Source organism: Saccostrea echinata, unplaced genomic scaffold (genome assembly GCF_033153115.1).
Source record: "Saccostrea echinata isolate AGI-Se365-2 ecotype Australia unplaced genomic scaffold, CSIRO_AGI_Sech_v1 ptg000034l, whole genome shotgun sequence".
In the NCBI taxonomy this organism is placed as follows: Eukaryota; Metazoa; Mollusca; class Bivalvia; order Ostreida; family Ostreidae; genus Saccostrea; species Saccostrea echinata.
In genome coordinates, this window is record NW_026889783.1 from 4,478,774 (window position 1) to 4,496,229 (window position 17,456).

Consider the following 17,456-nt stretch of genomic DNA (forward strand, 5'->3'; position numbering starts at 1 on the left):
ACAGTACTCTATTTATTGTTTTGTATGTATATGCAACTATAACACATACTAGAATGCAATATTTTATTGAGAACAGTGTAAGAATGAAATAGGAAAAGAGAAAGTCTGAAACCATTGGAAAAAATATTCTACAGAAATTTGACATCAATGAATTTGTTATTAGGCAATTTATGCAGAGTAAAACCTGTTTTTTCCTTGAAATTCTCTTTACAGCTTTAAAGTAGGTTGAAAATACTGTAAACCAACTTTTATTTGCGTGCGAGAAATATTCGCGAGTTTCCCGACCTACCTTAACTTGCGAATATTAATCGCTGCGAACCAATTATTTTGCTTTGTATTTTTAGATAATGTTTCCTGAATCGTGAAAATTAATTGTCGCTGATTGATTTCAAACTGACGATTCACGAATAAAAGATGACTCAAAGAATACTTGGCCTACAGTATCCATGAATAAGTTATTAACTATGCAATTTTTGCAGAGCAAAACCCATTTGTTCTTTGAAATTCTCTTTACAATGACACATAGTAATGGGGGGGTTTACCCCTCCCCCCTTTTTTTTCGAAACATTACCTTTTGAAAATGTTCAAAAAAGAGCAGTTGGTCCTCTACTTTTTGTTGCAGTATAGGCAAATCATCCTGTCAGTGAACATTTTTTTTTGGGGGGGGGGGGGCTTGTCAAAGATTTTTCAGGTAAATTTTCAAATATTTTTTCTGGCTCCCCCCAACTTTAATACTTTCAAAAATGATACTACATACCTGTGTCACTTTTTAAAAGGTTAACTGCATGTGTCAGTGATGATTTCCATGACTTTGACGAGCTATTGTTCCCCATGTTTTCCATGAAAATGAAAAATAATTTGGAGAAATGCTTAATTGATCATAATTATGTATGTTTTTGCTTTTATACTTCTTGACATTTCAAAAAAAGCAGTGATTACATGATTATGAATGGTCTGGGCTGTGGATATCGGTTTGGGTAGCTCAGTTGGTAGAGCACCTGACTAGACTAGTGAACAAGGGTTCCTGCATGGGTTTGATTCCCTGTCCAGCCATACTTTTTCTCCTTTCCTGTTACAATTATAATGGACAATGCCTGATCCCCCTATCAAAAATAAAATAGCTATTCCCACCCTTTGGAACCAGGATTATAAAGCTAAGTTATTCTTACATAGGAAATTTTAAAACTTGTGGATTGCATGCATGCAAAGAACAAGACAAATTGATATTCAGGTGACCATCAAGGCCCATGGGCCTAGTTCAGTGATCACTATGAATTGAATAGTGGCAAAAATAAAAGGTTTTTAGATAAGCAGCGATTCTTTTGAAGTACTGGAATACTTGTGAATTGTCAGAGTGAAACAGGAAATACTCTTTCATTCAGGCGTGAAGCTGCGAATGACTTTGCAGGCTAGCTGAAATTGGAATAGTCTAAAGTACGACTTATCTAGCTGAAACAAAAAAACTGGTATCATCAGGAGATATGGTACCAGTTTAGAAAACAAAGACAAGATGGCGATGGATTTCCAAATTGATGTGGAGGTACTCAAAAAATGGTATGCCCATCTACAATAACTGAGTTATATTCAACATTTTTATAGCTAGCGGGGAATTGGTGAAATTAAAATATTGTTTCCATTTTGTAACTACTGTGACATGGTTTGTATCAGGTACCTGATTTTTTTTTTTTGTCTAAAATATACATTGAACACCCAATTCTCATGATATCGCGGGACCGTTGTATCGCAGTATTTCCCAAATATTAGGATATATAGCACATATTCTTTATGTTAATGGACTGTCTTTCTGTTGTCTGATTGCCTGGAACACACGGGGGTGGGGTGGGGTGTTACTTTCATTTCCCCAGAGTTTCGCTCTTGTGTAAATTATAAGAAGTAAGTAAGATTAGAATGAGTGCATATTGTTGATGATACGATGAACATAAATTATAAAAAGATTTATGACACCTTTGCATAATTACCAGTATCTGCTACAAAGACGGCGGCTTAGAGAGACGTGTAGAATTTGGAACACGTGTTGGTGATGTGATGCAGGGAAATAAACAATAAATAGCACATAACTTGTTTTGTAACAATGCATATATATCTACTATTGACCCTTGGTGTTTTTCTACTTTGTTCCGATTTATTTATTCTCGCTTGCACTCGATAGATTACCATATTTTTACATAATCAGTTTTGTTTACTGGACCGACATTTAGTAAAGCCACACTTCTGGTGCAGAAGTCACCTAAGTATATGACGTCTATTTGGGTACTACATCATGATTTACATTGGTAACATTGGGTATCCGGTGAAAATAGTATATATATATATATATATATATATATATATATATATATATATATATATATATATACATGTATATATATATATATATATATATATATATATATATATATATATATATATATATATATACATGTATATATATATATACATATATATACCAAGATTTACCAGTTGGAGACGGGGGATGAGTTGTGGTTACACACATACTTGAGGGATCGGAAATTTGAAACCAGAAAATAAGTTTGGGCAACAGTTCCATCAGACACCAAACATAACAAAAACTTAACAGTAATAAACAGTCTGTTGGGTGCCATTCATTTTAAGCCACCCTTTTCCTTCTGTTAAGTTCGTCTTCCATAATCATAAATGAACCAACTAAGATTAATTGGGTATTAAAATATATTTCATACTGTACCAATCTCAATAATTCTCTCAAATAAATTTATTGAAACTTGTAAAAATATTATTTTATTGACAACAGTATTTTTACATTGAAAGTCTCGGGTATGCTACACCTGTTTAAGACCCTCTAGACTATTGAGTAAATTTGAAATCAAATGTTGAATATAAATTATGGATGGATGCTGAATATGAATTAATTTTCTAGATTGTTAAGACAGGCCATTAGAGCCATCAAATGATAAACTGTAAAAAAAAAAAAAATAAAAAAAAAAAATTAAGTTGATTGTGTTTTTGACAAAGTAGATTGTGTGTAATGGCAAATAAAGCCAATGACAGTTTGAGGTCCCTGATGAAAGTAACAATTCTTGACAATACACAAAATCAGAGTTAGTTACCTAGTAGCTGTTTTACTAACTTACATCATTCAACATTTAACCAGGTACTATTGACAACACTAGCATACACACAATGCAAGTAAACATTTTTATAGTGACAATGTGCCAGAAATCATTTAATGGTGAATCTTTTTTTCAGTATGGGAGGTGATTCCTTATACAAAGAGGCAATAGAGCACACAGCCAGCTTGAACATGAGGATGGGGATAGAGCGGAAACTGAGACTGCCATTCCTGGACTCTCAGACGGGGGTAGCACAGAGTCATACCTCCCTGTGGCATCCATACAAAGATAGACTACCAGGTCTGTAATAAAAGCATGTAACACAGGTTAGCTGATCACACTCAGGGGAAGTTACTCTAGATAGTTGCATTAAAACATATTTTATAATCTAGAGATTATCTGTGTTTAATTTTGAAAATTGTAAATTTTGACAAAAACTTTCCACAGGAGGAATAATAAACATTTTAAAAAGTTTTGTAGGAGTAATTTTCATATCAAATGAAAAAAAAACAAATTAGCACAATTTTTAAACAGGTTTTCTGTTGGAAAAATCCAGTTATTGAAATGGTGAAAATAGTGGGCAGCTGCCAACTGGGTACATCATTTGTCTGGATAACTCCTTCTAGTTTTCAAGATTGGAAGTTTTTATTTTGCAGAACAATTAGACATATATCAGGGATGTGCATGGTACTTGGATTTTGGAAAAAAAAAAACAAAAAAAAACACCCCCTCCCCCTAAATTGACCAAAAAGTGAGGGGGCCAACTTCCCAAATTAATCTGACAAGCAAAAAAAAAAAAAAATCAACGGTCAAAATCCTGGAATTTGCCAGTGCTCGACCTTACTGCAACAAAAAGTGGGGATGCCAACCAGCATATAAAGGAAAATTTACTATAGCAGAATACTATACTGAGAAAAAGTAGGGGGCAGAGCCCTCCCACATTCTATGGGCCTGGTCACTTTGACAGCTTTGCCCTTGTTAATGGAAGTTGTCTGTAAATTTTTGTCCATAATATGTACACTATGAAAGATTTTAAAAAAAATGAGAATGTAAAAATTGTTTGAAAAATGTTTCAAATTATCTGTATTTTTAATCTAGCTAGTCAGTTTCTTTGTGCAGGTCAGTCATATGGACAGCTTTATTCATACCCAGCCAACAGATGGAAAAAGAAGAAACGACTAGCGTTCATGAATACAGAGAGTCGCACAAACAAGGCCAGTGATATTGAGACTGGAGAGTCAGGTACATATTTATGATTGGTAGCTGAGTTTTTAAAAACTACATTTGACGTTTATTCAATTGTAGGTCATAAAATGTATATTCTTGTAAAATACTTTCACTGTAAATAATGGGGGGGGATAAACTTTTCCATGGACATATCTTTGGGGGGTATAATTTAATATACACATACCATCATATTTGACATAACTTTATCATGAATGATGTGATACACTTTTCATTTTTTCTTCAACTCTCTCTTTGTGTGTTATACACCTAGTAGATATGCATCAGATAAACACAGTGGAGAACCCAGCAATATGTAAGGAAGAGGAAGGAGAAAAATTCAGTGAAACCAGCAAAGACCGATGGTACGATGATTTTGACAACCTAAGTGAGCCTCCAGATGCAGGAGAAATGGTGGATGATCAATCTGACATCAGCGACTATGAAGAGACCTACATCAAAAGGAAGAAAAAGAAGGTCCGTCTTGAGATTTCTGTAACTACATACATTTGTATTATAAATCATGTTGATATAAGTTGATGTTAATGCATTTAAATGTGGTTAAAATCATTGATTTAAAGTACAATGTGAAAAAGAAATTGTCTTGATGTTACTGATATACATACATGTATATAGTTTACATCCCCCCCCCCCTTTTTAACCTAAGAGTGGTAAGGGGGCTGTGCATTATCAGGACACATGTCTAATCAATGGATTAGCAGACCAGTTGATTTCTAATCCTTATTTGTAATGATAGGGTACAGGACGTGGCAGGAAGAAGAATACGGAGAAGGAGCCGCCTCAGATTACAGAGGATAAAGACAAGCCATACTCTTGTGAAGGTCAGAATCAAAGTCACAGATTACTCCTTATCAGGAGTTTGCTATTTGCTTTCAATCTGTTTGTAGAGATTCAGTTCTTTTATTTTTGCTTGACTTTTCCATTTAGACATTTTGTTAAATGACACTCTTAGACTGTGTCTTGAATTTACACATCATGTTTATAAGCTCACCAGAGACGAAGGCTCAAGTGAGCTTTTCTGATCGAAATTTGTCTGTCGTCATTTTCGTAAACTTTTCACATTTTCATCTTCTTCTCAAGAACCACTGGGCTAATTTCAACCAAACTTGCCACAAAGTATCCGTGGGTAACGGGATTCAAGTTTGTTCAAATGAAGGACCATGCCTTCTTCCAAGGGGAGATAATTATGAATTTGTGAAAAATTAATGGCATCATTTAAAAATGTTCTTCTCAAGAACCACAGTTCTTGAAAAAATGAAACTGATATGGAACCATCTTCAGGTAGTGTAGATTCAAATTTGTTCAAATCATGACACCTTGGGGTAGGGTGGGGCCACAATGGGTGATCAAAGTTTTACATAGGAATATATAAGAAAATTCTTAAAAAGTCCTTTCAAGAACAGCAAAGCCATGATAGATCATATTTATATGGAAGCATCCTCAGGTAGTGTAGATTCAAATTTGTTCAAATCATGACCCTCAGGGGTAGGGTGGGGCCACAATGGGTGATCAAAATTTTACATAGGAATACATTGGAAAAAATTTTACATAGGAATACATAGGAAAAATATTTAAAAATCTTCTCAAGAACAGCAAAGCCATGATTGGTCATATTTATATGGAAGCATCCTCAGGTAGTGTAGATTCAAGTTTCTTAAAATCATGACCCCTCAGGGGTAGGGTGGGGCCACAATGGGCGATCAAAGTTTTACATAGGAATACATAGTAAAATTTTTAAAAATCTTCTTCTCAAGAACAGCAAAGCCATGATTAGTCATATTTAAATGGAACCATGCTCAGGTTGTGTAGATTCAAATTTGTTCAAATCATGAGAATAGAGGGGCCATAATAGGGGATCATAGTTATACAAAGGAATACAAAGGATATATCATTAAAAATGTTCTTCTTAAGAACAGCAAGGCCATTATTTGTCATATTAATTCAAAAGCATCCCTATGAAGTATAGATTCAAGTTAGCTCAAATCAACCCCCTCCCCCCCCCCCCCCCCCCCCCCCCCCCTTCAACCACTTTTATATTTAAACTTTTCAAGAACTGATTTCTGCTTTTTCCTAGACAGAGTGCTGAGGTGAGCGATGTGGCCCCTGGGCCTCAAGTTTTTATGTACAGCTGTATTCAGAAAAAAAAACCCTGGTATATTCTTGTTTGACAAGTATGGTTTAGAATGTGAATATTCTCTTAAAGATATACACGCTATATAAACGCGGTTTTTTATGTGAAACAAAATGATTAAAGATTTGAGAAACATGTAGTGTAATAAAAAATAATTACTTTCCACAAAGTTTTACTAAGTAAGTCATTGTAATTACAAAACAATTAAGCAAGATCTGCAATTAAGAATTCATCCTATTCATATGAATACCAGGTATTGATGAAGGAAGTGCTTAAACAGTATATAGACATGCATGTCCGCGGGAAATCATAGACAACGAGGTACGTTGCATTTTGTCTACAATTTTGAATAAAAGTTAATATCTGTCATTACAGACTAGATGGTTAATACTGGTTGTTTTCAAAGATAAGTATCTTTAAGCATAAAACATTTGCCATCCATGTCAAAAGTTATTTTGTATACCAAACGGCCTACCTCATTTTCTTTACGCCATTTTTGTTTATCAATCTAAAAGTAGCGACGGTGTCACATGATGCATGAATTTAAATAGAGGCATTACTTTCCTAGTAGGATAATAAATAATTATAATTTGAGATTTTTATAATGAGTTCATTTCAGATTTTGTAATCTACAATATTTTCGTAACTTCATTTGGTAAACAAAATAAATAAATTTCCCACTTTATTTTTAACCGACGCAAGTTATAGTGTGTATATCTTTAAGTTTATCTTGAAGAATTACTCTAAAAGATGGCTAAGAAAAAAAATTGTTCTTGAAACATGGATTTCATTAATCAGTCTTACCTTAAGAGACTTAGACAAATCTTAACAGTCATCAAATTTTTAGTAATACATACCCATGTAATATTGTAAAATGGCTACTTGATTAGTACATGTCTGTTAAGATTGAACTTCTTTAATATAGCATGTTATGACTTTTCTACTATAACTCTGAGTTAATTGCATTTCACCCATTTATCCAACAACTGAAGACCTGAGCATGGAGAACTACAAACTGATTATACAGCGTCATTACGATGTCTATCTTAACTTCCTCCTCTTACACACTGCACAAACAGCTGACTGGTTTTTCAGACTTTTTGCACAGATTGATTTGCACATTGAAAAAATGATTTGTAATTCCTACAACACACAGAAAATAACATAAAGTAATTATTTAAAACACTGTGGGTCCATGATGAAATGTGATGAGGTGATTAATTGCTAATGGGCATGTGTTGTACAGTAAGATATAAGCCCATTGAACAGGTAAGAAGTAAAAGACAGGCTGTCAGGTGTAACTATAATACCTTGTTACAGGACGGACAAAGTCATGGAAAGGTGATGACTGCATGGAGATTTTTGTGCTTTTTTGTTTTATACTGCACACAGTTAATCACCTTTGTACTGGAGAGTGGGTCGTGCAGACAGATGCATGCCAATACTGAGACTGTAACAGTTCCCTGTGTCCAACTTTAATCTGCTAGTCTGGCATCTTCCTAAGGAATGACTGCGTAGTTTAACATGCTTCTCTGTCAGATAATCTAGCAGAGTGAAAAAACTTTAAACATTAAGAATGGGTTTCCAGACCATGAATATTATTTTATTATTCTCTTCTTGGTCATAATTGACCATAAAGAGCCTCAGTATTTCTTTTGAAACATAATTGAATGATACTTACACTTAAGTTTGGAGCAAAATGCCATTTAAAACTACATGATAATACCTTGAAAGGAAAAGTATTGGTGAAATGTATATGCATGGAACTTTCACTGCAGCAAAAATCTGTCTAAAATACTGGCAGAAACTTAACACACACTTAAAAAAAAGTTGCTGGCTTTTTATGATTGCTAAAGAATAATTTCTGTAAAACATTTATTAATTGAAATTGCACACTCTTTGCAAATTTTCTTGCAAGCACATACTACGTACATGTATCTAAAACATTTTTTTTCTGTATTTGACATTTGTGTAAATCTGCTTTTCATATTTAATACTTTGTGTTTTGTTGTACATTCTGAGCTTTTCATAAGCTTCTTGATAGTTCAGGAGAACAGCTAGGCAACATGGAGCTTGCTTCCAAAAAAAAATTGCTTACAGTGGAGATATATTTTGTATTCAAATCATACAATATCCCCATTATAATTGTGCATTAAATGTGTTTTATATAACATCGAAGGAAAAGAGTAGATTTTTCTTCAAAAAATATTAAGGGTATGGTAATTTGTTTTTGTTTCTTTTTGTACATTTCTGTATGCTGTACTTTTTTAAAAAAAAAAATCGTTTTTAGGGTGAAAAAATTATATAATTTTTTTCTCTTTAATTCATTTGCCAAATTAGGTATAAAACACTTAGGATTGATTGAAAGTCTACAGAAATCAACAAGTTAAAGTGTAATAAATAGTACAAGAGTAGATGCATTGAGTACTGTATGTAATGACCTGTTGTTGACTAGCTGTTCTATTTCTGATGGACAGCTTGTGGGGCTAGATACAAGACAAGACCAGGTCTACAGTACCATTACAATCATTTCCATAACGGCATGATCGACGATGAAACGGTTCCCTCACCTAAGCCCCCCGCCCGGGCCTCCGGTCGGAATGCCGGTTTGTATTTCTAAACACTGTCATGTTATGTGGCATGCACAATCACACTAATTCCATGTCATTAGGCAACTAGTTTTTTTTATGCATCAGTTCTATATAAATAACAAAGGTGTTCACTAAGGGGTAAGGGAGGAAGGATCATAAAAAGGGATTAATACGATGTAAATATATCTGTAGATATGAAAGTACACGTAATACAATGTACGCATGTCTGTAGATATGAAAGGCCATGAAAAATTCTTCACTACTTATATTTTTATGTAAATTAACCTGTTGTATTAACAATTTATAAGTTTGTGGGAAAGCATATGTGTTTATTAATTTCAACAGTACAGATAATGAGAAATAAAACTGATGTATAAACAACTAGTTCCATCCATTTTATTGTGTTAGCTTAAACTGCTTCATATCCCAATAACAGACAACCTTAATGCTTACTCATTCTAGGAACGGGAAATAATTCTTTTTTAAGATATGTGTATATACACTTTACGTAGGATTATAAAATTAATATTTTGTGAAACATTTTATTTACAAAAGTTAAGGTAAACTAACAGCACATGGCTTTGAAAATTGTGATATGTATCCATAGCTCTTTTTCTGTACAATTTTTAATGTACTTTTCCCCCCATCATTGTCTTTTATAGTAATATGCATGCTTCAATATACAGAAATTGACACAATTTTGCAATATTGTATACTCTGTTGAGTACATGTATTTTGTATATCCTATTTTTGTGGTTTATGTCTGGTCATTTTGCATGCCGTTTTGTGTGTAACAATTTGAGACCGTTTTAGATGTAGACGATTAATTCGGCGTTTTTGTTTCAGTCATTAAGTCCCTGGTTGCTTCATCATCTGGTACCGCGTCAGGTATTTGTAAGGCTGGCTATGGTTGTAGCGTTTTCTAAAATTACTCACATTATAAACAGCATCTTGATTGTCCTTTGTAAATCAGATCATACAGAACACATTATACTGCACCGTAACCCACACAGATATTTCCTATTTAACAACTACTAGATAGGCACTCTGACAGAAAATTCCAACTTCTATAGATGATGTAAGGGCTCAATCAGGCAGTATTTCTTTAACAAGAACTTTACATTTTTTCACTCACCGTTACTCAGCATCAGAAGTTTGATATCGACTCCATTCTGTTATCATTGTATAATCATCACCGTTACTTTACATGTAAAAGAAAGTTAACTATGTAGTATAATTGTGTATTATAATGACACGTGTACCAAACAGAAATTCCAGCACTATGACTTGCTATTAACATCATATGCTCTACAAAAATTAAAATGATGAAAAAAATGAGGTTTGAATAATATTTACTGGTTTTTAGCTACACTAGTTAAGACCAGCAGAGGTGACGTGTTTGTCGTCTGTCTGTCTGTAAAGAAAGTTTTTCTACAGTTTTGGTCTCTTTTAAATGAAATTTGTTACATGCATGAAGATACATAATTCAGTATATTTTGTTTTGATATGTACTGTTGCCATGGTTACAAGAATACAATTTTGTATAAAATTCTTTCAAAATGCTACTCTTCCTAAAGTTTTGGTTAGATTTCAATAAAATCTTGGTGCGCCAAATAAACTATATCTAGACTCAGAATTCTTTTCATTTTTTTCAATTTTTTTTTAATTTCGATAAATAAATGTTTCCATGGTTACTTAGTACGAGGTTAGAAAACATCAGGACACTGTCTCACAGATTTAATTCTGGGAATGTATAAAATAAAAAGTGTGTCAAGTTCAAATGCAACTTTTGTACGAATATAAGTACAAAGCAGTATAGAGCTACAGTTTCATCAGAAACTTTTATTTTAATTGTTTAATCCATTAAATTAAATATTTACAGTGTATGTGTGCATTTTGTTTGATGAATTCTAACAGGAAAGAAATTTACACTTGCCAACAACACATTTTGAATTTGAACATTTTATTCAAGACAAGGAATTCTGTAAATATATTCAAATACTTAATGAAAACAACAGTTTTTGTACATTTACGATTTATACTAATAATACTATACAGTTATGGACTCACTTGGTGGTTAATATGGTTTGATATTCCCCAGAAAATATCAATATTGACCTTGGCCATTATTATATGTTTCTTAGACTAGTGAATATCAAACCATATTCACCACCAAAAGAGTCCATAATTGTTTTATTATAGTCAGAATTTGAAAAATAAGACAATAAGGCTGCATGACAACAACATTTTCATAAACAAACTTGTCGCAGAAAGATTTAAAAATGTCCAGATTACAAGTTATAACTTCTGTGTTTTCTTTTCGTAGTATGTAAGACATCATTTCTCGGTGAAATGTTTTGATATTAATCTTGGGATAGGCTTGCCTAATGTTTTTCCTGCATAAATAAACAGCTGGCTCCAGCTGTTTCAGCAATTATTTACATGACTTAGGTGTTGATTGTGATGCCACAATTGCAGCTGCACACACGTTGACCCTCCAGTGAATACGGCCTCAAATCCAGTGAATATGTAGTGTTATGAACCGTTTGAGTTTGTATAGATTATATGTTACGAACTATAAATCGAATATATAATAAACCAGTATACGTAACGAGGAATTATATTTCATGAAAAAGCATGGATATAGTGCATGTAAAGAGTTGTCAAAGTAGAATTCGATGTCCTACATTGTAAACTGTGGCAGTATGTAGGTTAATTAGCTTATTGGGCTTGGAGAAAAGTGAAAATTTTGTTTGAAATATGACAGAAAGTTATCATGCTTGAACATATAATGTATACAAAAACTTATTAATAAGATAAAAAAATATATGATTATGCTTTTAGTTGTCAGAAGTCCCATGTGGATTTTTCTAAAAATCATGCAATGCAGCTTTGTGAATGCTAGAGAAATGTGCATTGAAAGAAGGCAAACTGCTTTTATTTTTCACAATGCAATACAAACAAAAAATACTTATTTTGTATGAAATAGAAATCCCTGGGTTTCTTGTACATAATACTAGACAATGCATTTCAAAATGGACCCAGTTATAAAATCATTTTAAGATAAATCTTGTGTGTGACTGTTAATTTTTGTGAACAATCCAGCGTGTTGTTGGGGTTCTGTGTGTGTTGTGGGGAGTGGTATTACTTAATTTCTCATTAGATGTAGTCCAGGTTTTTGTTAATCAATAGTTGATATTAATAGCAAATCCTTCTTTTAATTTTTCAATTTTTGCATGTTAATTTCTATCATTATGATTTTCAATTTTACAACTTAATTGCAGAGTTTAGTTTTGTTTACCCTCTTTGTTTACAAATATATATATCTAAGCAGGATAATGACCAAGAGGTATTTTATAGAAAAAGGTGGGCGTTCTGGAATGGAAAAGCGAGACATCTCAGCCAACAATTACTGTGATTTCTGTCTTGGAGATTCTGAGGAAAATAAGAAATCAAATCAGCCAGAGGAATTAGTGTCCTGCAGTGATTGTGGAAGATCAGGTATGATACATACAAAATCAAAGCTGCATGCTCAAGGTCTGACAACTTGTTCCTCTAATATATCTGTTTTGTATCTTATCGTATTATGTCATTAACTTTTGATTGATTGATTTATGTTGTTTTGCATCCCATTCAAGAATTTTTCGTTTGTATAGAGACCTCAACATAAACTGGTCAAATTTAGATCTATACTCGGCACTCGAGGCCATTGAGCAGTGAGGGTTCTTTGTCGTGCCAATGCATATCGTGACACAGGACCTTGGTTTTTAAGGTCTCATCCAAAAAACCCTTGACTTTCAATTCTAATGCCAGGCGCTTGGCGAAGGAAGAGTAACTAGCTATGTTTACATCTTGGGTTTGATGCAGTGAGGCAAACGAGAATCGAACTCGGGCATGACCTGATCATGACATTAACTTTTGATTTCTAAACTAGCTGTTTTCAAAATGTCTTAAATATAAATACACCAAAATTGTGATATTGACTATTCAAGCAATTTCCAGAAGGATTATATGGGAAACACCATACTCTGGTATCTTGCACAAATGCCTGGTAAGGTACCTCAATTTTTTTGTGAGGAAACTTGTTGAAGTAGCAATATTCAATGACAAATTGTTGGGAAGAATTATATATCATTGAGGAATGTGTCATCTGACCTTAATTCAGTTTTAAAGGCAGAGATTTTAAGCACCGCCTTCAAAAATACCTGGTCTGTGTACCCCTGTCAATCAAGTACGTTAAGGTACATCATTGGGTGCTAGAACTTGATTGACATTTACTTACTAGTCCCTGTGTATACCCTGTACACCTTGTTTGACACTCCTGGTGTCCATCAAATTAACTTTTGATTCTTTAAAATATTGTGCGATATTTACCACACATGGTATAAACAATGGAGAAGCTGTATTACACTGTACTATGAAATTTTTAGCTTGATAATATATATACATACACACCTTTAATATTTGAAATAATTATGATTTTCTTTACGATAATATATATCAAAATTTGGTATAACTTTTTTTTTCATAGCTCAACAAATACTTTGAATAATAATATTTTTTAATGGGCGGGGATACTTTGACACATATTCAATTACAAATTAATAAAAATTATTGAGATTAAAATTTATTTACACATTTTTATTTCTATTTTAAAATCATCTCAAAATCCCAACACAGGTAAAGTTTGACTTCTTGGGTACTCTGCTGTGTATTAAATCACTTCCTGTGTATAGGGATTAGGAGACAAACGACCACAGGTAGACTGCTGGCCCTCAGGGCATTCACACCTGTACAAAATAAGCCCCTCCCTCACCTGGAATTTACCACCCAGTAAAAAATCTCTGCCTTTAAGTGGAAATATCCCTGATCTTCAAATAATTTTCAATTGGCTATGGGGGCATGGCAAAATTTTTGTACCAACACATATAGTAATACGGATTTTTATCAGATCTTTGGATCAAAAGGTCAACATACTATTGGAATCATCTGTATTTTTTTACAGGCCATCCAACCTGCCTGCAGTTTACAGCCAACATGATAATCTCTGTGAAGAAGTATCCCTGGCAGTGTATTGAGTGCAAGTCATGTGGACTCTGTGGAACTTCAGATAATGATGTAAGACTCTTAAATTTAAGATCACAGTAAAATAAACGTTGTGAATTTTTTTTTCAAGCTGAAATTTGTTTATCCTTCTATGAATAAAATTTTGTATTAAATGACTTTAAAGATTAGGCATCTCTAAATAAAAAAAATTAGAGATCACATTGTTAAATGATTAAAATCTCTGAGGAAAAAGTCTTCAAATAAAAGGTAATAATCATGGAATTCCTTACTATTTATATCTAGGACCAGCTGTTATTTTGTTACTTATATCTAGGACCAGCTGCTATTTTGTGATTTATATTTAGGACCAGCTGTTATTTTATTATATCTAGAACCAGTTGTTATTTTATGATTGATATTTAGAACCCGCTGTTATTTAATATTTAGGACCAGCTGTTATTTTGTGATGACTGTGACAGGGGTTACCACATGTACTGTCTGAATCCCCCTCTCTCAGAACCTCCAGAAGGTATGGACAACATCATAACTTGGATACTAATTATTACATTCTAAACTTAAAGACATAAAACAGATCACCAACACTTCGTATGATTGCAGCTGTAAATTTATTTAGCTGATCGGTTTCGACCAGAGACAGTTGTCATTGATCTGATGACGACCGTCTCTGGTTGAAACCGGTCAACTAAATAAATTTACAGCTGCATTCATAAGAAGTGTTGGTGATCTGTTTTATGTCTTTAAGTTTATAACTTCAGATACAGACCCTATTGAATACCGTTTGGTATCCACATGTGGGAATCTTCCGCAAATTTAACCTCAAGGTGTTGGTTTCAAGTTTTTTCTTTGTTTTGTATAACATTCTAAGAGTAATTACTACAATGTGGTTACCATTGTTAAATTGCTGTTGAATATGAAAAGGAAGGCAATACCCAGTACAATTGCTGGAATTCTAATATTTAAATTGACTTAAACAGATGGAAATTTAAAAAAAAAATATAAAGTCAAGTTTAGAATTATGTAATTTACATGCCATAGCAAATTAATTTTGTGGACCAAGTTTATAAAATGGCACCCTACGAACACTAAGATTCACTTTATGGTTTTTAGAAAAGGGTTGCTAACATGGTGATTTTTTATATACATGTACATTTAATTGAAGCATTTGTCTATTTTCAGGTAATTGGAGTTGCCATTTGTGTATTGAGGAATTTCATGGTGGGAAAAAGCCACAGGGAATGCAATAGAGTGAAGGAATGCATTCTTGTACACAATACTTACACTGCCCGTCATTTATAATCATTCAATCACTCTCCTGTTAAAATTACCATCAACACAGAATAAAGTTGATAACTATAGAGTTTTTGAAACATATGTATATTGTACATCATGTATTAAAGACTGTGACTGGAAAGTACTTGTAAAACGCCATGGTTTATTACAAAATACATAAAATGACTATACATAACATTGTCTTAATGTAGTGCTGTTGTCTGAATAAGTCTTTGTGTTTGTATAAATGTGAAATTAATAAGAAACCTACCGGTATACTGTTTAAATTTCATGTGTAGTAAATAAGCATATTGTGGAAACATTCTTCATGGAAGACAAATGGTCTGGAATTTTGTGGGTCTCTTGTATACAGATTTCATCCCCATGAACAAGAACTTTGTCAACATATTACAATGTTCTTCTTTGAATCTTCTGTATATAGATATAAATTAACCAAAAATCGTATGCCCAGGAATCAGTTAAATTTTGGTGGCTCTCCAAAAATAAAATGATTCTACATTGTATGTACTACCAAAACTTAAGGGCTGGGCTATACTTTCATAATCATTGATAAAGAAATTGAAGAGAGTGGACATAATATTTACTATTTAGGTGGAGAATGCTTTGGGGGGAAAACTCTGTAAATTTGGGAACCACTTTATCAATGGCCATGGCATAGGGCCAATATAAAATTGAAGACACATACGAAATGGATTAGAATACATCTCTTGACTAAAGTTCAAGGTCAAAGAGTCTTGTCTAATGAAGTTGCCATTACAGATACTAACATGTTATGCAGGACAGTAACTGGTATTTTTGTAAACTGAAGAGAACATCTTTGTACATAGGTGAACAATGATAGAGGAAGGCACCAATAAATTCCGAGACCTTCATTCAATGGTCAAGGTCAAAATGGTTTATTTTTACTGGAACACTCTAGAGGCCCATGGGCCACATTGCTCACCTGAGCACAGCACAAATCAGTTCAGTATTGAAAAGATTGCAGGGGGGGGGGGGGGGGGGGGGGTGGGCTTGAATCTTAAACTACTTGATGCTTCCGTGTTTATATAACAAATGGGTTTGTTGTACTTGAGAAGATTAAAAAAAAAAATCCTATATATTCCTTTGTAAAAATTTGATCCACCATTGTGGCTGCTCCCTATCCCAGGGGTCATCATTTGAACAAACTTGAATCTACATTACCTGAGGATGGTTCCATATCAATACGACTATACATAGATTTTCTGTTCTTGAGAAGAAAAATTTTTATGCCCCCGGATCGAAAGTTCCCGGGGGTATGTTGTTTTTATCCTGACTGTCTGTCTGTCTGTTGTCAACTTTAACCTAGCCATAACTATTGCACTGTCAAGGTTAAGGCTTTAATATTTGACATGAGTGTTCATTATGACAAGACCTTTCCTTGGGTATCACCATATATGACCTTTTGACCTTGACCTTGGAGTTTGATCCAGTTTTGCAAAATTTTACCAAACTTTAACGTTGGCCATAACTTTTGAACAGTTGGTGTTAGGGCTTTCATACTTCACGTGTAATCCTTGTGACAAGACCTTTCTTTGGATACCACAACTTTGACCCTTTGACCTTGGAGTTTGACCTACTTTTGGAAAATTTTAACCTTTGCGATAACTTTTGAACGGTTGGTGCTAGGGCTTTCATGTTTCACATGTGTAATCCTTGTGACAAGACCTTCCTTTGGATACCAACAACTTTGACCCTTTAACCTTGGAGTTTGACCTACTTTTGGAAAACTTTAACGTTGGCCATAACTTTTGAACGGTTGGTTCTAGGGCTTTCATACTTCACATATGTAATCATTGTGACAAGACCTTTCTTTGGATACCAACAGCTTTGACCCTTTGACTTTGGAGATTGACCTACTTTTGGAAAACTTTAACCTTGGCCATAACTTTTGAACAAATTGGTGCTAGGGCTTTCATATTTCACCTGTGTATTTCTTGGTAGAAGGCCTTTCCTTTGGCACCATTAATTTTGACCATTTGACCTTGATGTTTGGCATACTTT

The 17,456-nt window shown here is 33.6% G+C and overlaps 1 protein-coding gene across 7 annotated transcripts; it reads left to right on the plus strand.

Moving 5' to 3' along the window:
• The first annotated feature begins 1,470 nt into the window (after positions 1 to 1,470).
• LOC133199408 (zinc finger protein ubi-d4-like) lies at positions 1,471 to 15,656 on the plus strand. Of its 7 annotated transcripts, none has more exons than XM_061335209.1 (12): positions 1,471 to 1,554; positions 3,247 to 3,410; positions 4,230 to 4,352; positions 4,609 to 4,811; positions 5,092 to 5,176; positions 7,807 to 7,827; positions 8,964 to 9,092; positions 9,924 to 9,965; positions 12,438 to 12,578; positions 14,083 to 14,195; positions 14,571 to 14,652; positions 15,321 to 15,656. In XM_061335209.1, the coding sequence occupies exons 1-12, from the start codon at positions 1,511 to 1,513 to the stop codon at positions 15,386 to 15,388; spliced, it is 1,215 nt and encodes a 404-aa protein (XP_061191193.1). In that variant the 5' UTR covers positions 1,471 to 1,510; the 3' UTR covers positions 15,389 to 15,656. The 7 variants fall into 7 exon arrangements, with proteins under 7 accessions (XP_061191193.1, XP_061191194.1, XP_061191197.1 ...); XM_061335210.1 differs by having other exon boundaries at positions 4,612 to 4,811; positions 15,321 to 15,655; XM_061335213.1 differs by lacking the exon at positions 9,924 to 9,965.
• Positions 15,657 to 17,456: the final 1,800 nt, after the last annotated feature.